Source organism: Podarcis gaigeae (genome assembly GCF_964106915.1).
Source record: "Podarcis gaigeae genome assembly, chromosome: 2".
In the NCBI taxonomy this organism is placed as follows: domain Eukaryota; kingdom Metazoa; phylum Chordata; class Lepidosauria; order Squamata; family Lacertidae; genus Podarcis; species Podarcis gaigeae.
In genome coordinates this window covers 101,050,622-101,074,557 of record NC_139679.1, presented here as the reverse complement: position 1 = coordinate 101,074,557, position 23,936 = coordinate 101,050,622, and the positions used below count along the sequence as shown (strand labels likewise).

General features: G+C 42.8%; 1 protein-coding gene and 1 long non-coding RNA gene across 51 annotated transcripts in view; one reads left to right on the top strand and one right to left on the bottom strand.

The window, feature by feature from the left end:
* MAGI1 (membrane associated guanylate kinase, WW and PDZ domain containing 1) overlaps positions 1-23,936 on the bottom strand; it is a 475,361-nt gene that overhangs the window by 119,223 nt on the left and 332,202 nt on the right. For all 50 annotated transcript variants that reach the window (XM_083722580.1, XM_083722597.1, XM_083722572.1 and 47 more), the window contains one exon: positions 5,543-5,662. In XM_083722580.1, the coding sequence (XP_083578706.1) occupies positions 5,543-5,662 (120 nt within the window). The remainder of the gene's footprint in view (positions 1-5,542; positions 5,663-23,936) is intronic.
* LOC310838190 overlaps positions 1-23,936 on the top strand; it is a 582,108-nt gene that overhangs the window by 324,615 nt on the left and 233,557 nt on the right. The window lies entirely within an intron of this gene.

The window sequence follows — 23,936 nt, the reverse complement described above, 5'->3', positions numbered from 1 at the left end:
TCCAGCCAAAGTTCAACTAGATTCAAGCAACAACAGAGGAGATCATAGCATAGGACACACATGGGGTGGTTCACACGTAACACTAGACCAGGGATTTAACACTGTGTCCAGGATCAGGAGTCTGTGAGCTTCCAGGCGTTGCTAAGACTCGCAAGTTCCCGCCAGCCCCAACAAATATCACCCAATGGGCAAGAATGATGGAAGCTGGAGTCCGGAAACTTCTGGAAGCTGACAGATTCCCCTGTGCTACACTGGACCAAATGGACACCGGACATGTGCCCCTTCCTTCTTCAATGCCTGGATAGCAATTCAGAAACATTTGATGAGCAGGTGTGTAGAACCATTAATACAGGTATCATAGGAGGGACCACAAAATAATGTTATTATTTGTAACCTGCCCATCTAACTGGGTGGGCCCCAGGCACTCTGGGTCCAACGTATATAAAAACATAGTAAGTGATGTGGCATCATCACATCAACATTTTCTCTACACTGCAAAGGACAATCAGTTAACTGCCGGGGTGGGAAAAACTCCACTCAAGTCTTTGGTAACGTTTGGTTCCAACCAAAGATAATTTGTAAGGTTTTGATGGAGTAGAAAATTGTTTACCATATGTTTGATTGGTTGCTGTGTTGCAGGACTGTAATTTATCACAATTTACCCTTTGACGCCTTTTACACAGATCCACATTTATTGTTACCCTTTAGGCTCCTTTGGATAAGGCAAAGTTACCTTAGTTCCCCAAATATTATCTCAGGAATCCACAGACCATTAAATTATAGCCCAAATAACAGTGCTGCAGTGAGCAGCATTCAGCTTTCTAACAACGCAGAATCATAATAGCTCCTTTCTCACGGCGGGTGGAATGAGTGGCCTTCAGTGGACAAAATGAAATCTCAACAATGCATTCATCATAACTTCAACTTCTGAAATTAAAAGGCCACTGCCAACCCTTGTCAAGGACAAATTGCATCGTGTTGGAAATAAGTTGAAAAGTAATAAAGACCAAAGAAATAATAATCACCAACACCTTTTAAAAGTAGAACTTACACAACACTGATGTTATTTCAAAAAGAAAACTGTCAAGAAAAATAAGAGTTTGGATTTGATATCCCACTTTATCACTACCCTAGGGAGTCTCAAAGCGGCTAACAATCTCCTTTCCCTTCCTCCCCCACAACAAACACTCTGTGAGGTGAGTGAGGCTGGGAGACTTCAAAGAAGTGTGACTGGCCCAAGGTCACCCAGCAGCTGCATGTGGAGGAGCGGAGACGCGAACCCGGTTCCCCAGATTACGAGTCCACCGCTCTTAACCACTACACCACACTGGCATTGCCTAAAAAAGTTTTAAAAGAGCATAAGCATAAGGAGAAAATAAAATATTCCACTGCAATTAGATCTTGGTGATCTAATGGGGTTAAAGGACCATTCGGATTACAGTGGTACCTCGGGTTAAGAACTTAATTCGTTCTGGAGGTCCGTTCTTAACCTGAAACTGTTCTTAACCCAAGGTACTATTTCTGGGTTAGCGGAGTCTGTAACCTAAAACGTATGTAACCTGAGGTACCACTGTACTGAGTTGATCTGTTGTATAGAAACATTAGTAAGTACATCTTTTCTATGAATGGAAACTAATTGCTCTGCACCTGACAAAACCGCTCACCTTCCCAGGGGGGCGGAATTGCAGGCTGGCCATGAGCACTCTCTGTGTACAGCAGGGGGCGTCATTGGGAGTCCCGGCCGCGTCACGACCCACGGCCAACCAAACTGGTTGACCGGGGGACGTGGCTCACCTGATTTAAACATCTGTGCGGCCGGGGCTCAGTCTCCTTTTCTCCTCCTGCGTCGGATCTCCCGCCCTCCCGCCATATTTTCGTGCGTTCGCCATCTTTCCTCCCAATTGTACTTTTCAACTATTAAACCCCTCAGTGGCCCAAGTCGCGGAGTGTCTCTCCTGATAGCAGCCTGTCTGTGTCCTAAGCTCTGTCAGAGAAAGCTTCTACATGCTATATTTCAATGAAAGAGCAAGCCTTCTTTGTTATGATACCATAACTGTATCATAACAGCTGTATCTCAGTTGTGTAGTCTCTGATGGTGGTTTACTGCTTCACTGCTTTGACTGTATTTCAACAGTTATATTTTATAGTTGTGTTTTTGGCCTTGCTTTGTACATCACCGTGGCATCTAACTGATGAACGAGTGAGCCTAAAAAATCTTTTAAACAGTAAATAAAATAAAAATAAACAATAAACTATCTGAGGGCTCCTCCATTATTTGCAAAGAACAGGAAAAACTCAGAGCACACAACTGAACACTCCTATGCATACAGCTTCATGTGTAAACATGAAAACTGGAGTGAGTCGGTTTAGGGGTTGTCTGCAAGTATTTGCAAAGTTTCATAAATTTGGAATAAAGGCCTGAATTATTTTATTAATAAAAAAATAATGAGCACGAGGTTCTGAAACACAATGGAACCCTTGACGAATATTCCTAAGGCAACTGAGTTGTTAATTGCTTCCGAACAGAACTAAATCTTCATTGTTCAAAATGTATGACTTCTTGTTGTTTTAAAAGGCCACCTTATTACATTTTGAACAGACCTCGACAGAAGTAATTAAAGATAACTTCTCCCTCTCCTTGACAAATCTATGCTTCATGCCCAGAGGATGAATCATAGCATCTTAAAATACTCTTAAACGAAATAAACTTGGACGGGGTGGTACTTTGCTGTGATACAAAGAAGCCTTGACTTGACAAAAATCTATAAATGCATTTCTTGTCCTGCCTCTAGAACATCAGCAGCCAACATGGTAGCTTCTGAATATTGTCGAACCACAATTCCAATCATCCCTGACTGGCTGGGGGTGCTGGGAATTGTTGTTCAACATCCAGAGGGCATCACACACACAAACACACACTTGCTTACTGTTTATTAATATTATTACTCACCATTACAAAATCCTGAAAATAATAAAATGTCCAACTTTAAGTCCTACATAACTTGCAGTCAAAAGCCAAGATGCTGAGTAAGTCAGTAAAGTTGTAACAATTGTATTAATAGCTATCTTTAGGGAAGGTTTTAATATTTGATGAATGACTGTATTTTAATATTTTTCTGGAGCCACCCAGAGTGGCTGGGGAATAAATTATTATTATTATTATTCTTACTACTACTACTAGTAAGTGCCTTACAATTCTTTACAGTTCTTCATCCTCACAACAAACTTGAAAAGCTGGTCACTAGTGATTCCCATCACTGCAACTTGTCAACTATAAACTCCCATAGTTGGGTGGGCACAGGACCTGTATATTCTAAATTCTCAGCCTATAATTCAGCATTTGTTACTGTAATTTTAGCATTTTTCTGTAGATTAAAAAGACAAATGTCATTACCTCTTCAAATCTCAGCTAGGAAGCCTTCCTAAGTTTAAGAAGGAGAAAAACTATTTGCTTTATAGTCAGAAAAGCTCAAACACTGGCAAATTCAGGCTAGCGAAAAGCAATCCCATTCAACTCAACCCAAAGAAAGCGTCGCTAAATGTTACAGAACTTTCTCCCAGGTAAGTGTGTAAAGGATTGCAGTCTAAAAGGCAGCACTTGTCAAACCAGGCTGCAGCACCATTAACAAACCAATACATCCAAAGTGGTTAGTGCAGCATCCGCCCAGGCAACCCAAAATAAGTAAATAAATAATGAAAGCAATAGGTCTTCATTAACTTCAGCAGGCATTTGGATGGGATTGAATGTCAAAGTTGCCAGAGCTCTTATTGATGAACCCACGTAGACATATTTGCAGGATCTCTGAGGGCTGCCTGCCTATACGTAACAAGGCTCAATTCAAAGTGTTAATGCTGGCATGCTTGACTTGAATAACTTGTGGTCTAAGTATTTGAGGGAACACATCCCAACCCTGCAAATTAGCCAATCTGGATCATGAAATGGGGGGTGGGGGGACACTATACTCAATGATGGCTGCAGTGACATAAGACAGAGTCTTCTCTATAGTGGCCCTCTGAATGTGGATCTCCCTCTCCTTAGAAGTATGGATGGTCCCTACACTTTTAGGCTTCTTATGGCTAATAAGAAGTGTTTGCTCATGCAGCCCTGAGGGGAATTTGTTGTTGTTGTTAGGTTTAATATTATTCTCATGTTTCACTGCAGCTGTTTGCATAGAAACACCCCTCTTTTATTGCTGCTTTTTAATAATTTCCTAATCTGATTACAGTGGTGCCCCGCAAGACGAATGCCTCGGTAAACGAAAAACCCGCAAGACGAAAGGGTTTTCCGATTTTTAGCGGCTTCGCAAGACGAATTTCCCTATGGGCTTGCTACACAAGACGAAAGCCCATAGGGAAATCTCCGGGGACAGCGGGGAAGCGCAGCGCGCCTTCTCCTCTGTTCCCGGACCTGTCCTGAAGGCTTGCGGTGGGAGGTCCGGGAACAGAGGAGAAGGCGCGCAGCGCTTCTCCTCTGTTCCCGGGGTTTGCGGTGGGAGGAGGGTTTTTCCTCCCCACCGCCAACATTCAGAACAGCATTCTGAATGTTGGCGGTGGGGAGGAAAGCCCTCCTCCCCCGCCAGCCTTCAGAAGAGTTCCCCGCAGGGCTCTCCAAGCTGCAGATAGCAGCCTGCTGCCCCTATCCGCAGCTTGGAGAGCCCTGCGGGGAAGTCCTGCAGGGCTCCCCAAGCTGCGAATGTCTGCCCCGCGCGAGGGGCGCTCTGAAGAAGAGCATCCCTCTTGCGGGGCAGCAGGCTGCTATCCGCAGCTTGGAGAGCCCTGCGTGGAAGTCCTGCAGGGCTCCCCAAGCTGCAGATGTCTGCCCCACGCGAGGGGCGCTCTGCTTCAGAGCGCCCCGTGCGCCGGGCAGCAAGCTGCTATCCGCAGCCTAGGCAGCCCTGCGGGAACTCTTCTGAAGGCTGGCGGCGGGAGAAGGGCTTTTCTTCCCACCGCCAGCCTTCAGAAGGCTGTTCTGAAGGCTGGCGGTGGGGAGAAAAGTCCTTCTCCCCCCGTCAGCCTTCAGAGGAGGTCCGGGGACAGACTGTCCCCGGACCTGGTCTGAAGGCGGTCTCCCTAGGAACGCATTAATTGATTTTCAATGCATTCCTATGGGAAACCGTGCTTCGCAAGACGAAAAACTCACAAGAAGAAAAAACTTGCGGAACGAATTAATTTCGTCTTGCGAAGCACCACTGTATAACAATACAGTGAATTGGGTTCTGTTTTGTGTAACGTTTTGAAATTGCCCTGGGATCTATCTTTGATGAAGAACAGTTAAAAAATACAATACAATACAATACAATACAATACAATACAATACAATACAATACAATACAATACAATACAATCCTCAGCATTCCCATGTTAATTCCTACCTTTCAAAACACTGTTTTAAAGCTTTTAAAGGGGTTGGGATTGAAATGGTGCCATTACAATAATAAAAAGCAAGCGGTGGCCCTAAGTTTCCCAAAGAAGTTCCTCAAGCATTTCTAGAAGCTGTCCTTCATCACGGGCATCTCATTGAGCCCACATTACTATGACATACCTTCATAGGTTCCCACTTCAAGAAGAGTCCCGCTTTTTTCAAGCTCAAGAAACTCCTGCACAGTCAGAAAGTTATAGTCCACACCAGGCACTTCTCCTTCTCGTGGAGGACGTGTTGTGCCTAAGGGGAGACAAAAAAGGGTAACACAAATGACTTTTCAGGCTTCCTTACCACCATGAGGGCAAAACAAGTATCATCGCATCAAGACACTACTGAGGGAAATGGAACCACGGTCTTCTGGGGAAAGAGGCCACGTACCAAAGGAAAAAGACAAAGTAAAGTAGCACCATACATGAGTGTCTGCAACAACAAGCATCCCACACCAAGCACAGTGCAGTCTAGCAGTGCCTTAAAAGATTTGCATTTTTTTAAAAATGGCATAAGCTTGCAGCAGCGGGTGATGCATTTCTTGGAAGCTGGATCTGTTGTCCCTGTGGATCCTACTGCCTAAGGCATTTGCTTCACCTTGCCTCATGAGTGGTCCGGCCCTGGCTCTGGTCCAGGTGTCTGCAAGATACATTTTAACTGACTCCATTTCTGGCCTTTGCAGGGAAGCACCATGCAAATTCTCCCCAATCCGATATCCTCTCCGAGTCAACTTATATTGGGGAACTTGGGTGAAAACTCGCTTTATTCGATTTCACAAAGCTTTCCTCAACAACCCAGAACTTGCATGAAATATTTATTGGCATCCACCCCCACATTTTCCATCTGTCTTTTTATGACAATTACTAACGTTTTATCATCCTTCTCCGCCTTTGTTTACATTACATCAACACATCTGTCAAAACTGCAGACTAATTTTCTAAGGCATTTGAATAGTTCTACTTGTTTGAAGCCATTGCTCTTAATATTCTGGGGATGCTGAAATCTGAATGTTGCAGAGGCCCTTTGCTATCAACGTAGGGTGGTCTGCTAAAACACTCTGTAAGAATTATGAATTCAGATGGACTTAGATAATAATGGGCTGGATCTAAAAGAACACAAATGGAAGGGGAGGCTGGGAGATGAGATGCTTCTCACTGAAAGTGCTTCCTCGTTCCTCCTTATTTTTAAAAAATAATTTCTCCCCCTTTCCTCTTGACACCCCAGGCCACCCCATTCGGCAGGAACCACTCATCCTTAGGAGAGTCTTTCTGGGGAGGAAGAAGGGGTGCAAAATTCACTTCCCATGCCTACTCCCTTAAGCCAGTGTTTCTCTGGATCCAACCCATTAAATATAACTAAGGGAAAGCTAAGTGCATCCATCTGCCGTTAAATTCAGTGGAAGAGCTACACATATTAGTTTTCTCTACATACAACCAAAATACACGCACACCACACATCCTTCAGGGGAGGGGAAATTCACAAACCAAGGCAGAGTATACTTGCACTGTTACTGAGATACAACTGTAGGGCTTTAAAGTTTCCATGTTCTACTTCAGCAATGAGTGCTTAGAGCAAAAACAAGCACATCTGAATCAAATGGAGTTTGTTCTTACAGGCACAAATTAAGTCCATTGCTCATCCAGGATGCTCAGAGAACAAAGAGTTGCCAGGATGTTGATTTATTCATTCACACTTAGGATGACCCATTGCGTCTCATCTGGCTTTTTACTTGCGCTCTGAAGATAAACGCACCTACAAGAGCCTTGTAACGTCAAGAAGCTAGTAACTTAAAACATACAAATTTCCACTGTAGCCTAAGATATAGTTTCACTGGCAAGTCCCTCTCATTTTGTGGGATCAACGGGGCTGCAAACGCCCACATTCTGCATTTTTGCGTAGCGCAAGGATTACACTCGCCTTCACTGCATCTAAGCAAATGTTCCCAACGACAATTCAGAAAGGTAGTAAAGAAAACAAGGGGCAAGGGAATTCCTGCCTCCGCTTTTCTGTAGCGAAATGACAGGCTGCCGGCTGGACACACGCCTGACAGATGGCATTTCAAAGGGTTTTTATGAACCATCTGGGGTGTACACAATGACTACAAACCACACTTACTACCAACTCAGGAGGGTTTTCCTGTTCAATGTTATTTAAGAGGAGACACAGAAAAACAGGCAAACCAAATTCAGTCTCTTTTCCCCTGCAATCTTTACATCAGCAATAAGTTCACCCTTTTTCTCTGCTGAGTTCCTGAACAGGGAAAAACCCAAATTTCACTATTAATTTCTAAAGAACAGTGTCAGAGGCCACGACTCTACCTACTCTGCAAGGTTTTGAGATAAAAACCAGTTGAGCAACTGATTTCACACAATCAGTTTCTTTTTAAGGAGTAGTTTTGTCAAAGAGAAATTCCAGTTTCGAGTTTTCCTTTCAGCAAAAACCGATCTAAATTAATAGGGAATTTAGTAGAGAAATTAAAACATCAGATATTGAAGAAAAGAAAAGCACTTAAAATGCTCAGTGAGGCATTTTGCAAAATTTTGAAACCGTTTGAATGATAAATCTTTGAATAAGAACGTGTTCCCAAGCAAAAGTAACTTCGTTAAAAAGCTAACCACTTGAAAGGAATCCAAAATTAGACCACAGACAGAAAGTTATTCTGAAAAATCAGAGCTCTTGCTCACTGTCTCTCTCTGCTCTTTCCCAGATATGCACTTCTTTTGTTGTGCAAGGTTTCCTGTTAGGTTGCTTAATAAAAGTTGACACCCTGAGGCTAAATTAATCAGAAACTTGCTTACTGTAATATTAGAACAACACTTCAAGAAGCCTGCATTCAGTCACCTCAATTACTTTTGCATTATATTAAAACAATTATCTGATATTGCACCACAATTAAAGCTTATAAACAGTCTTCAGAAAGCAGTTTAGGGATGTGCATGAACAAATGAGAACAGTTAGAGAATTTACGATGGGGCAGTTGGGACAAGTTAGGTTAGGTTTCCCCAGCCACTCTGGGTGGCTCCCAACAGATTAAAAACTGAATAAAACATCAAACATTAAAAACTTCCCTAAACAGGGCTGCCTTCAGATGTCTTCTAAAAGTCAGATAGTTGTTTATCTCCTTGACATCTGAGGGCTTCTTTAAGAGCTGTTGGTACTGGTCTTCTCCTTCGGTCTTTAACACCCCTGTCTGAAAGATCTCTTTGGTCTGGCCCCCCACAAGGTCTGAGGGACAGTGGACCGGCCCCCTGCTGAAAAAGTTTGCTGCCCCCTGTACTGGTTTGTCACCTGACATTAATCCAGAGTTTCCCAGCAGAGATTTAACAGGGGACTTCAGCCAGGACCTTCGCTCCAAAGAACCGGAAAGGAGGAGGGGAGGAAGGGAACTTGGTCCCAACCCTTGTTTCTGGTTTCATAAACCACATGGACACGAAGCCTCAAAAGATCACCTGAACTGGGCCTGTATTTGTAAAATATTGTAAACGTTCCCAACTCTTTGGGATGAACCCAGCACCTAAAGTCTTCCAGGTAATCTAGGAGTCAGCTTACTTTCACCTGCAAAAACAGGGCTCCTTTGAGAGGAAGTGCAGGATATAAATTTAATAAATGATAACTGTTACTTCACTGTGCTGCAATCTGAAGCCACTCTGCCAATATGTGTAGAGTTTCTCCTACTGGAAACCTGGAAGCCACAACCCAAAATAAGCCAGGCAAATTTTAAGATGATCAACTCGGATAGACACATACACATTTCTTGAATCAGTTGGTTTTTCCTGGGGATCAACCTCTGCCATTATACCTATAACGTACACATAACGACTTAAAAACTAATTATTAAAGAATGGGGGTGGGGAGAAGTGAATGGTACTCTATCAAATACATTTTCTTAACCAGGAGTTTCTTTTACCCAGATGAAAGACAAGGGTGAATTTTTGGGGGGAGGGGAAATCCTAACAATAATCCTCTGGGGGAAAATCTGTGTGTCCTAGGGTGGTACCACAGTACCCCCAGAAACTCACTTTTGGTGCCCAACAAGGGCCCCTTCCAATCCATCTGTATGCTTTTAGATATACATTTTTAATAATCCTTTTACCTTTGGCTGTGGTCGGTAGATTTGAATTGATTTGGATGATGGCAATTTAATAATAAGGTTTTAATAATAATAATAAGCGGGTTGAACAATGGTAAATGGATGTCTTTTGTCTATTATCTCCCAGGAAGCCTTATGCCAAAATACGCAGACCTTGAAAAGTATAAAGTTAAATTTTTGCATATAGTGTAGTTGGGTGTGTCTCCCTACTGACTTCTTTGAATCAGTGACATAGTTTTACTCATCCAACTTGGAATCATCTGAGAGGGTCTCCACTTAGATATTATGTTCTTGTGGTTCTGAAAATCTTCAACAGCTCAGGGGATCCTGTATCATTTAAAGGTCACCCTCTTCAGCCATGTCATCTGATAATTTGGAAAGACTGCCTTACCTCTTTTGCATCTGTCACCTAAATCACAGTTAAATGGTAGGCAAGGGAGAAAGAGAGCTCTGCAGATCTGCTGACGGCAACACGAAAATGGAACAGACAGAGACAACCTGCTCCATATTTCCAGAAAAGGCAACCTGATTAGTGGCCAGGCACAAGTATGAACTAATTACCTGTGACACATAATCAGAACTATCCCAATAAACTGTGACAAAACGCTGAAAAATGCACCCAGCTCCAACACCTCTACGCAGAACTCTTGGTAACACCGACTGTGTGCCTAACAACCCAAAGATGCTGCATTGTTGAGCCAGTTTTTACCCCAAGGGTCAGTAAACTTTTTCAGCAGGGGGTCGGTCCACTGTCCCTCAGACCCTGTGGGGGTCCGGACTATATTGGGGGGGGGGATGAATGAATTCCTATGCCCCACAGATAACCATTTTAAATAAAAGGACACATTCTACTCATGTAATTCCCTACTCATGTGATTCCCAGACCACCTGCAGGCCGGATTTAGAAGGCAATTGGGCCAGATCCAGCCCCCGGGCCTTAGTTTGCCTATTCACGGTCCAGGCCCTCCAAGAAGCTTAAACCAAGAGGATGTTAGGATATTTCCGTTCCACCTTAAAAAGGGAGCAGGTTGTTGTGTCACAGCCTGCGTATTTCCTGTTCACAGGAAGTTTATGTTTTGTATATGCTTTCGTTTTCTCTCTGTGCCTGAGACATCGAAGCAGGCAGTCATTTTTTTTTCTTTGTTCTGACCAACGCTGAATAAACTTGTAAATATGCTCTCCTGAGTGCATCTTTCGTTGTGCGAACTCTGCTGATAGAGCATGCACAAGCTCTGGAATGTGGGAAGCTATTTCTGAGGCTTCGTGTCGCTAATTGACTGATACTGTGTCTACGGGAGATCGATGGATCGTCCGGCATCGGCGTGGGGGGCATGATGGACTTTGTCTCCCTGGCAGTATCCCAACAGAGAATTCCTCAAGGAAGTCTTGCTCCATAGATTCGGGTCACATTCTGGGTCAAAGAGTCATGGGAACCCCACCCCACTCCAATATAGTTGGAAAGGGTTTGTGTGTTTGATGCCCACAGCAATTTCTCCAGTTTGTAAATGTGCCAAGGAGTCCCCAAAAGTTGGCACCCTGTAGTATCTTTCTTTCCTCCATTCAAATTTTCACAAGTGACTGCATCAAAACAGAAGCAGAAGTGGATCCATTCTACAGCAAGGAAGAAAACAGCAGCTCAACTTTGGCAGTGCTAAAGCCATAGCAGAAACAGTGGGAGTGGGTGGTGACTCTGGACTCCAACCCAGACCTCTTCCCCTCACTTTCGATACATGCAAACTAGTTTATGTGCAGGTGGGAAGAGGAGTCAGCTGCTACCCGCTTCTCTCTACAACCCAGTGTACAAATGAAGAGGAACAGCTGCTGTCTGGAGAAGGGAGACTTCTGTTCCTCCTTGACTCCTGGCAGGGACTGTGAATGACAAAAGAACAACAGCTGTTGTTCCAAGGCAATTCAGGCTCCTAAGGGCATTTGCCCTCCAAGCAATGTCCACCATACATTGTAAACTACTGTCAGTTTGGTCCCTTTGCAAGGAGAACTACTTGATCCTAATTTCCCTAAAAGCTGAGTGAATAGATTGTAGAGCAGGTCTCTAAAGTCAGGCTTGACAAATTAATCGCACTCACACCAGCCCAATAGTTCAGAAGGGGAAGCAAAGGGCAAAAAAGTAAACATGTGTGATATTCATTATACAGGATCTGGAGTATTAAAAACAGTTGGGTAACTATTCTACCTATAAACATCTGATAAAAAAACAGTATGTTTATTACCAGTCCACTCATTTTGACTACAGTGGTACCTGGGGTTACATACGCTTCAGGTTACATACGCTTCAGGTTACAGACTCCGCTAACCCAGGAATAGTACCTCCAGTTAAGAACTTTGCTTCAGGATGAGAACAGAAATCGTGCTCCGGTGGTGCGGCGGCAGCGGGAGGCCCCATTAGCTAAAGTGGTGCTTCAGGTTAATAACAGTTTCAGGTTAAGAACGGACCTCCGGAACGAATTAAGTATGTAACCTGAGGTACCACTGTATCTGCTTATAGATTTATTTGGATTTGTAATGTGTCATCACACTTCAGGTTAATGCAACACAGTGGAAGCCTGCCTCTCTCTGTATGCGGAATATGCCAATTCCACTTCCTCCAGACCTGACTGGCAGAGCCCACTTTTGTCCCGGGATCTAGCCAAGCAGATCAGAGGAGAAGAAAGACAATATGAAATGGCAATCCCTTTAAAGAGAAACTAGGGAAATCCTGCAATAAAGGCACAAGCAATGCAGGGAGAAAAGGTGCAAAACTGATTGGGAAATGGAACAAGCCCCTGCCGTACATCCAGATCCAACCTGAAAGCTTGGGCAGAATGGGGAAATTAAGAGGAAAGATTACATACACACACCCCAGCAAGTGCTAACAACCTCTGTAAAGAGTGCCGTTTCATACCCTGAGAATTCTTCATTGAGTACATCAATGCACCTAAAGGAACAGGCCACAGGTCAGAGTGGACAGCACATGCCCTGCAAGCAAAAGATTTGATCCTTGGCATCTCCAGGTAGGACAGGGAAAGTCTCCTGCTTGAAACCCTGCCAGTTTCAGTACAAAGAGCTGCCAGCTGGACAGACAACTCTGAGCAACATGGGCTGACTTAGTATAAGGTAGCTTTCTATTTCCCCACCACACAGTTCCTAGTACCTGCTACTTCCTTCTGGAACAGAGAACTGGCGGAAACAGCTGTATTTGCCCCAGTCTCTAACAGGAAGCCCAGCCAGATGGGAGGGGTATAAATAACAAATTATTATTATTGTTGTTGTTGTTGTTTCATGGCAGCACACAATCCAACACTGCTCCTCATTGTAGACAAGATACCAATGCATTCTAAAGCCACAATGCAATCAGAAGCAAGCAATGAATTTCTGTTCTGTCAACACACACAATAATAATAAATTAACAACCCTTCCCAGGGCTACTATATACACACACACATCTGAAGTAAACCCTTAAATCTGTTACTAGGTCAAATAACTTGTGGGCTTGTTACGACGACGATGTATAACAATAATTATAATCTGGTAGAATATTTATGTAACGGACATTCAGAACAATGTTGTAGAACTGCAGAGACAACACAGACCCCAAGAGTTGTCCGTTACAATTCATGCTCCTAAAGGAACATACCCATATCAGGAGTATCCCCAGCAGATACCTACAAATCCTTTCCTTGTAGACTCCACAGGGTGGGAAGATGGTGGCAATGGTGTGATCACAACAGTGGGCTGTTAGATTTATATCCCTGGAACTTTGCCTGAAAGCAAGCAAGCTATAGAATGCCACCAGCTGAATGTACCAATTATAACAATAAGGTTTCAAGCCAAGAGGAGGGTCGGTGAGCAGTCTTAGATGGTCTACAACTGAGTGGCTTAAAGTAGAACAAAGTGAAGAGGAAAATGAGTTCTACGACAGGAATAGGAAAATCAACGGTATCACTGGAAGGGAGAGAAGTCACGGCTTGGTACTAGATCGCTGATCTAGAAGGAAAGCCAATATTTTATGCCTTGGCTCCTGTTACTACCTTTCTGCGTTTAATTACCACAATATAAAAGCTTTTGTACTGCTGAACTTGTGTAATATTTTAGAGTGTTTCAACCGAATCTACTTTCTTTCGATGTAAACGGATCTCTGGTTTAACTTTGTGTTTAGTAGTGTTCCTCAAGCTTTCTGAATTCCTCTTCCCCTCTAAGAGAGAGGATCTTCTGAGGATCTCCAACCCAGCCAACAAGAACCTGTTAATGTACAGAGAATCTAGCATGTGGCTATGTCTACAGCCTGCTCTTGTGTGCAAGGTTCGGTAGATTAGTTAAGCAATCCCTGCTGGAGATACAAAGCAGAATCTCTCTCATCCCATCCTACAGGAAAAAATAATAATTGTGAGAACAAAAGCAGCAACTCTCCTTAAGCTCTCGCCATCCAAAATCACCCCGCAGGTTACAAATCCAGTGTGGATCTGTGAGAGTCTAAACACTGTCATGTGGGGAAGGAAAGAGATTGCCTGTACCAGAACTTCAATGCTCCCTGGAATGTCACACTATCACCCCACACCAGAACCCTGTATGTGCACCTAGACTGTGGACTGCTCCCCAAATTATGAATGACCGTTGCATGGTGAACAATGTGCACGCTGTAAACAAGGGAGAAAGTTAAGATATTGAAAAGTGTTTGCGTGGTGTCTAGACATTAGACATCCTTTGTAAGTAACAGCAACATCAGTTTCCATTCCAGCATTGTGCAGAATGGATGCACTTAACTGCCAGCAAAATAATATGCCAAATAAATGCTACCTTGTGACAGAAAGCAATTAGAAGTCAACGGATTACACAATAAGTGCCACAGAGTTAACTCCTTTTAAGCTTTTAGTGGAATAGGGTTCATATAGATTTAATTCATTTTTAAACATGCATTTTAGATCTAGGTTTTCTTTTATTATTATTTTTAAAAAAATACTCTTCCTGGCCTGAGGCTTTTAGGATGAGGTGCGAGATAAAATTACTACTCCTCATAATTCCTAACATGTTTTTGCAATCAGTGCCAGATAACCATACAAGCATTCTAAATGGTCACCTGGGGCAAGACACCAAATATTTCCCTTCAATATTAAGTGGCCAGAAGTGAATGCAGAGCATGATTTAAGGAGTGCATTGCAGGTTTCCCTTCTGACAACACAAAAAGATGCAGGGGCATAGCTTTGACTGAACTGCATGAGCCAAGAGTTGAAATGCAGGATTTCCCCCCAACATCACAAATGATCTTAAGAGTGCAATCTAGACATTTAGGATCACCAAATCAAAAGGGTTGATTTTTGGGCTCGTTGTGGACATATATGCAAACTGGATAACACTATTGCGGCTACACACACACACACCCACACACACACACACACACAAAAGAACACACTGCAATCTATTATATTGGTTACAATTGCATGCTTCTTCCATGCCTACAGTGGTGGTGGTGGTGGGGATAAAATCCTCTGTGCACCAGTCAAAACATACTATATAATACTATTAATATTAATATGTGTGCCCACAGGCACCCCATTGGTAACCCCTTGCTAAATGTCTTTGGGTGTACCTGTTTAGAGTTCTGATTTCTCAGGCTGGGCTGAGACATTGTGATTATGCCCTGGGGGTCACCCAGTGGTTTCCATGTCTAGTGTCTGACACCTTGTCCAAGACATTACACAAGCTCCTTATTTATAAATTAACCAATAAATCACAATATATCAAAACCAAATGTTGTGCAACAGAGCAATGCCACAGTGAAAGCAAGCATGTTAGTTAACTCTAGGGCCATAAAGACTTGTTTGGAGATGTAGACTTTCAAGGTTCCTTTATGTAATACACAACAAACAACGGATTGATTGGGAAGGAACTACCAAGGCAAAGGGCAGGCACAAAGTGATTAGTGGAGGTCACTAACTTTCCAGGAAGAGTTACAGATAGGTAGCCGTGTTGGTCTGCCATAGTCAAAACAAAACAAAATTCCTTCCAGTAGCACCTTAAAGACCAACTAAGTTAGTTCTTGGTATGAGCTTTCATGTGTATGCACACTTCTTCAGATACCAAGGTCTTTAAGGTGCTACTGGAAGGATTTTTTTTTGTTTTTCCAGGAAGACTTGGAGCAGGGGTCAGCAACCTAGGGCCCATGGGCTGGAAGCAACCTGCGGAGGTCGTTTGACCGGCCCCCAAGCCACCCCCAAACTGAGTTGCCCGCGCACACACTGCGCTAAACCGGCGCAGCGCAGCGTGAGGACTTGCTTCTGTGGCGCTGGAAATCACGTCTGCACACATGCAGGTGCCAAAAATTGTGTCTGCGCACATGCAGATGCTGAAAATCGCGGGTGCGCGCGCTCACACACACGCGATCCGGCCCACAGACGGATCTCTGAGGGACGGATCCAGCCCAGGCAAGATAAACCTTGCTGTCCCCTGACGTACAGGATAAAGAGTATTTCAAGATCACCTTTACAATCTACAGAAATACAGACAAGCAAATGACCAACATGATTAAAGGGAAATTCAAACTATACTGAATAGTGAGCAGAGCTACAATTCCCAGAGTGGTTTAACAACCAATCGCTCTCCCCAAGGAACTCTGGGAACTGTAGCTTGGGGGGGGACAGAGAGAGAAATAGGGGTCTCCTAACTATTCTCAGCACCCTTAACAAACTACCATTCCCCAGATTCTTTGGTGGAAGTCACAAGTGTTGAAAGTGGAATGTTACCAGCGAAAGGGAGGTATGGGGAAGTCGACTGAAAGAAGTTACAAGAAAATAAGATTATGAATTTATTTTTGGTTGATTTGCTTATGTTTGTTTGTGTTTTGTGATGTGTTTGTCTTTTAATTATGTGTTTTAAAAATTGAATAAAAATTATTTTTTTTAAAAAAAGAAAGTGGAATGTTACTATTTTAAATGCATAGTGCAGGTGGGCACTGTGTCAGAAGTTGCCTGATCTGTACAAGGATGTCCAACCAGTAGATCCTGATCTACTGGTAGATCCCTGGCTGATCCTGGGATCCTTATCGTGTACAAAAGTTATGGAAGAAAGCTCAACAAGTCTAGGCAATCCTTCCCCCAAAAAGCTTAACAATTTGTGGGCAATCCACCCACCCCACACACACTCCTCCTCCCTCCAATGACAATGGGTAGATCACTGCCAGTTTTTTTATACTGGGAGTAGATCACAGTCTCTTGGGAGTTGGACATGCCTGTGTTAGAAGTTGCCCCGTCTGGTGAAGTGCAGAGTTGCAGGCAGCAGTCTTCTAAGAGAAGAACCTTCCGACATTTGACAGACTCTTCCGGTCCAGCATGACCACTGGATCTTCTTGGACAGGAAAGGGTATCAAAATCAACCTGTATCAGCTGCATCTTGCCAAGCGTTCCTGAGCTCTGGCACATTCCTGCATCCTTGGTTATCTTTTGGCCCTGACTCCTGCCCTTGCTCCTTGAAGCTCCCTCCTGGTTTTCCTGACTTGCTCTTCAGTCCTGACTACTGGCTGGGTCCCACAGCTCCTGGCACACCCAGACAATGCCCTGACACAAAGCTTTCATATTTTTAAGGCGGGTGGGGTGAATTGTTAATTGAATCCCCCCAACAATTTTCAAACTAGAAGGTGAATACAAGCCAGCCCTTTGCCTGCTGGCTGTCTATTTGCAAGGGGATTTTGTAACGGAGCTTTCAAAGATGTGATTCCCCGCCTCTGGTCCAAAACAGCATTGTCCATTTGTCCACTTGTCTCGGTCTACCGCACATGTAGACCGGGACTGTTTACTGAAGACTTGACATTCTCGTCGTCTCTGGCATCTCGACACCACAGCATCACATTTACAAACCCATATTTATAGGGTTGCCTTTATTCAGTGCGCTCCTATTCCTGAACAACGAACACTAGAGACAACTTCTCTACAGTGTGCTTTCTTCCCACAGTGCAGAAGCTGTGAAATGCTATAAACTTAATGGACTTCCAACTGGGATAACCTCACTGGTTTCTTACAAATCTGTGGCTCCTGTGACATGCCAATTTTCAACAAGACGGACATCTGCTCTCTTCCTTTCCTTTTGGCTCTTATTCATAGGGAAGCCATTGTACATCTTGGCTCGGATAACTTGCAATTTTCTACTTGCGCAAGACTAAAGGAACTGAAGTTGGGCAGAAAAACAATTACATAGTTCTCCACATTCAATACTCCAAACTGAGTTACAACGACGAGGGAGTTTCACAAGCAACTGCAGCAGCTTGCCAAAGAACTGTTTTTATCAAGGTTTTCTTCCTTATGCAGACACTTTCTATTTTAATTATCAATAAGAGACTACCTCTTCTCCCATGATTAAGGACAATTACTTAGATCATTTGTGGGTATTATTATTATTATTATTATTATTTATTATTTACTGAATGTATATACCGCCCTATACCCAGAGGGTGGTTCACAGAAAAGATCACAATATATAAAATCAAAATAAGAACAATAACCCAATAGTGCCCCTCAAAAAAGAGCCACATTTTATTTTTATTTTTTTAATAAAATTTTTATTACATTTTCAATTTACAGGAAAGGAAGAAAAAACAAGCCAGAAGAAAGAAAAAAGAAAAATAATCCAACTTTCAAAATGCATTTTTACATTACTAACTGGACTTCCCCACATCTCCCTCACCCTGCGTTCTTTACAATAAACATATCAGCAAATTATTACCTTGTTTCGTATCTTTTTTATATCTTTCAAAATATTTTACTTCTAAATTTAAAGTACCTTTTGTCAAATATTTATACCTTAAGATAATACATAAAATAACTTTAAATTTCAATTTTTTCTTACTTATAACTTAACTTTCTATTTTCCCAATCTAGTTGCAGGAACTAAAATTTCCAAATCATGCAGATTCTTAACATTCGTACAACTTATAATGTTTTTGTAAATAGTCCTTAAATTTCTTCCAGTCCTCTTCCATTGTCTCTTCTCCCAAATCTCGGATTCTGCCAGTCATTTCAGCCAGTTCCATATAGTGCATCAACTGCGTCTGCCACTCTTCCAGCGTGGGAAGATCTTGTAACTTCCAATATTTTGCAATGAGTATTCTTGCTGCTGTAGTTGCATACATAAAAAGTGTTCTATCCTTCTTTAACACCTTTTGGTCCACAATGCCCAAGAGGAAGGCCTCTGGTTTCTTAGGAAAGGTGTACCTAAACACCTTTTTTAACTCATTGTAGATCATTTCCCAGAAGGCCTTCACTTTTGGACAAGTCCACCAAAGGTGAAAGAATGTCCCTTCAGCCTCCTTACATTTCCAACATTTATTATCAGACCGATGGTATATTTTTGCAAGTTTGACTGGGGTCATGTACCACCTGTATATCATTTTCATAATAATCTCCTTCAGAGCATTACATGCCGTGAATTTCATTCCAGTGGTCCATAACCTTTCCCAGTCTTCGAACATAATGTTGTACCCAATATCCTGAGCCCATTTTATCATGGCTGATTTGACTATCTCATCCTGAGTGTTCCATTTAAGCAGCAAGTTATACATTCTCGAAAGTACCTTGGTCTTGGGTTCTAACAGTTCTGTCTCTAATTTCGATTTTTCCACCTGGAATCCTATTCTAAAAAAAGAGCCACATTTTAAAAGGTTTTGGACGTCAATCAGGTCAACCAAAGGCCTGGTTAAAAAGGAACCTTTTTGCCTGGCACCTAAATGAAGGCGCAGGGGAACTTCCCTGGGGAGAGAATTCCACAGATGGGGAGCCACTGCAGAGAAGGCCCCTTCTCATGTTACCACCCTCCAGACCTCTCAAGGAGGAGGCACACAAAGAAGGGCCTCAGAAGATGATCTCAGGGTCCGGGTAGGTTCATATGGAAAGAGGTGGTCCTTGAGGTATTGCGGTCCTGATATTAGATATTCTAATCTCAGATATTAATAAACATACCACCTTTGCCAGCATTCTAACCTGCAACAGGAAGTATGCCGTTGTTTCCTCAGTGACTACCCCCCAGTTACAGAACACTCTTCTGCTGGATTATTTTCTCCTGGCTTACTAAATCCAGAGTCTGGCCACCTTATGGAAGCATTTCAAGATCTTTGCAGCTGTATTAGATCCTGTTGCTGAGGTTAAGCTGATAGGACTGGCACTTTATTTAGCGATGCTACACATATCCACGGCTGAGATGGGTTTTATTGTTCACGCTATATTGTGAGTAATTTTAATATCATTGACATTAGTGTTAATTATTGCCACTTGAAAACCGCAGTCTGGGTAAACAGGGAAAGAGATGTGCTAATATTGGACTGATTCAGGAGGAGGGAGACATGAGTCTCCCACTCTCCCCCAGCAGTGGGAAAGTGAAAGGGCAGAGGTCTGGCCTCACCTTAACTTCTGCTGTACACGTTTATGGATCAAATTCTCTCCTTATAATTGAAAGTAAACCTCTAGACAGCGGGGTGGGGAACCTGTGGCCAATCACATGTTGCTGGACTACAACTCCAATCATCCCTGACCAATGGCCACACTGACTGGGGCTGATGGGAGTTGGAGTCCAACAGGATGTGATTGGCCACAGGTTCCCTATCCCTGCTCTAGCACTTGGGAGCACTTGGGCTGGGAGCAAAAGAGGTTGAAGACACGTTCTGCAGGGACTTAAAGAAGTGGCGACGGGAAGAACGAATTACTTTAGCTTACTCACTTGCCACATCCAGGTTTCACATGGAATGGGGAAAAACATGTATATCTTTCTGCAATGAGAAGTTAATTTCACCCAAGGTAGAGAGAGGGAGTGCAGATTTCTCTGTAGGTGGCCCCTTTAAGTGTAAGCACAAACATCAGAGTGTTGTGGAACAGCAGGAAGATAGGAATTGACTGCTATAATCCACTATTCTTAGGCTTTAACATACCAACACTTTACCTGCAAAATGAATTATTTACAGTCTGGTTTCAGGCTATGCCATTCTTCTACATTTTTAGCTACAAAAAAATATCTCTACAACTATTAAATCACAACAAGGTGGGTTTTTTTTGGGGGGGGGGGGAGAAACCGTACAAGGCTTCCTGAGATGCAAATTAATTCATCAGCTGATAACTCTCTTCATTTGCATCACTTCCTTCTACAGGGAAAAATTATATCATGATACATATAACACATTGTATTTCTGGGGCACTATTTCAATTCATTTTGTGTTATGTGTTACACTTTCTAGATGGATGAGTCACATTAATTATTATTTTTCACTCTGACTGCTAAGCCAAATTAGGCAGCTTTTAGAGGTGAAGGGGAAAACACAATTATTAATGCTTCTAAACATCTGCTAAGGAAAAATTCTATGTAGGCAATGGGGTTGGGAGGGTGGGGAAGGCAAGGGAAGACCTTTGGTGACACAACCACAAATGATTTGGGCCTGGCATCTTTACTAAACTGTTTCCTGTACTGTAGGGGCTGAAGTAACAAATATGGTGGCCTCAGTATGTTCTAAAACTACAACTCCCATCATCCCTTACCATTGGCCGTGCTCTGGCTTGGCCTGATGGAAGTTGTAGTCCAATACCTCTAGAAAGCGAAAGGATGGGAAATGCTGCTCCAGGCTCTCTGTTACCTCTGAATCATGCTCAGCTACAACTTCACACACATACACACACACACACACACACACACACACACACACACACACTAATGACACACATTCAAAGCCAGCAAACAAATGTATTAGATCGGATAAAGGAGAGCCATAAAGCTTACTGTGTGAACACCAAGATTGCAGGTTCCATCCCCATTTGGGACAGTTGCATATTCTTGAATTGCATGGTATTGGACTTGATGATCCTCAGGGTCCTTTCCAGTTCTACGATTCTATTATTCTATGATCATTATCAACAACAGTCGGCCAATACAGGCATACCTCCTTACAAGGATGTGGGTGCAGCTGAAGACAGCCTGGCTGCTTTCAGGGGAAGGAAGCCCCCTGCCACTCCCACTCCCACCCCTTCTGGCTTAATAGACTACAGTATAGTGTAAACATAACTTTTATATGCACTGGGAAACTAACTAACTAACTAACTAATTAACTGTGTGACTTGCTTTATTCACTTTATTGTGGTGGTCTGGAACGGAACCTAAAATATCTCTGAAGTATGCCTGTTGTGAGACTAACATGGGAGAGGGAGTACATTTTCCATCAAGCTTCTTAATAAATGGAAAATAAATCTATTGTCTGGAAGATTTCATTAATTTAGCTGGAGGAGCTGCAATAAAGTTCAATACAATAATTGCTAAAGAGCATTTTCAGTTTTGCACATAGAATAGTCAATAGATCAATGCTTCCTGTATGAAAACATATTTTCAACAAAATCACTGGGGGTGTGGGGTTGAAAATCAAGAACTGACAGGTAAATGTAGAGAATAATAAACATCCTGCAAGACAACACCAATTTCCTCCTGCAAAGTGTTGTGAAAGTAATTTTGTTTTGTTTCATAATTTAAGCAAGAAGCCATTCATTTCTTGCTCTAAGAAATCTACTCTTTCATAGTAGCTAAATTGAAAGATGGCACACACCTTAGTCTTTCTTCAAAACATATCTGAAACCTAATACATTATCAGGTCCATAACTTCATTGTTCAACTGGTCATGTCAATACCTCAAACTCAGAAGTTCCCAACTTGAAGCCAAGGATACTGTCACAGTTACAGAGTTGTTGTACAGATTGCCAAGAATGCATGCAAAGCATTTTTAAGAAGCAACTTGAGGGTGCATTGCAAGAAAGAGCCTCGCTGCTCTATTTCAGTGACTTCCTAAATTATCCACTTGGGGTAGTTGGGTTTGTTTCCCATGCTGATAAAGGAACCAATCTGCTCAAATACAGCCACAACACGTGGCTAATAAAGTATGGTAAATATATTATTGTTCGTAGTTAGAATATAATCCAAAATTTACAAATCATAAACATCATTATATAATGTATGTATAAGTCCATAAACAAGAAATAGTCAACGTAATGAATTGCTGTCGGGGAATACCAACAGTGTTTCCAGATTAAGTCAACTGTTTCGAAGATGAATCTTCGTCAGCAAATAATTTCTAATAAATTATCCATTCAGGTAAATGTGATACTTATAGACCAGTGCTCACTAACCAGTGTAGCCAACTGGTAAAGGAACCAAAGCATTGTCCACCCAGAAAATTGCTGGGTAAATGACAAAGTCGTGCCAAACAGCTGCCTGCGCCCCTCTCTTGGTGGAGAATATAATTTGTTTTGGGTGATTAACATGGTTGTGTCCACATATCATGGATACATCCTAAGCGTAGTTCAGCAGCCACAGATCAGCTCCACCCACAATGCTGCACATATCACATTCTCCAGTAAATAAGAGACAGTGGAATTTGACAGCTTTGCCTCACTTGTCAAGTGCTGGACACCACTAGAGCTACAATTGACGTGAGCTACTCTTTTTGCTGTCACAGCTGTAGCACATCTATAGGATCAGAGTGCCAAACTCTCATTAGGAATCCAGCTTAGATGCCTGTGCCAAAGAAAAGTTTGACATAAGACACAGGAGAATTCCGTTTTCCGGAGCCTGGATGCCAGGTGCAATCTGAGTTATTCACATCTCTGAAAATGAACTTGATTCGTAATGCTTGAAAATGTCTTACCCTGTCTGCGAGGATTTAAGACCAGAACATGGCGTGTATCTTGCCACTGGCTAACTGTGGGAGTTAAAGCCGTCAAGCAGAATGCGCAAGTCACAGAGTACTTAAAGAAGATTTCCGTTTCACTTCAGCCTTACTTAAACATACAGGGCGGCATACAATTAACCCAGCCCACAAGTGCAAGGATTCCCACTTCCGCAAGGCGACTTTCACCCCATCTCTCCCCCCCCCCGGTGTGAGCCTATGCTCTTTCCTAGTCTACTTCAGAGAGTTGGGTGAACCCCTAAAACAGATTTGGATGGTGCTCTTGGGGAGTTGGTGGGGGCAGAGAAGGAGAATGTTCCATTGCAGAAGCAGAAATCCTTATGTTGACAAAACATTCATTTAGCACTATATGTTGGATTCCACCCACGCTATTTCCCTTTTCTGTTCTACATGGAACATAGGGCACAAGGCTTGCCCTATTTTACTCAGTACACTTATAAAGAGCTGACTCTCCACTCGAAGAAAGGTACAGTGGTACCTCTAGTTACAAACTTAATTTGTTCTGGAGGTCCGTTCTTAACCTGAAACTATTCTTAACTAGAGGCGTGTTTTTGCTACTGGGGCCTCTTGCTGCTGCTGCGCCACCGGCACACGATTTCCATTCTCATCCTGGGGCAAAGTTCTTAACTCGAGGTAACTCTTCCAGGTTAGCAGAGTTTGTAACTTGAAGCGTTTGTAACCTGAGGCGTTTGTAACTCGAGGTACCACTGTACAGAGAAGCAGGTTGGAAGAACTCAAAACCAAAT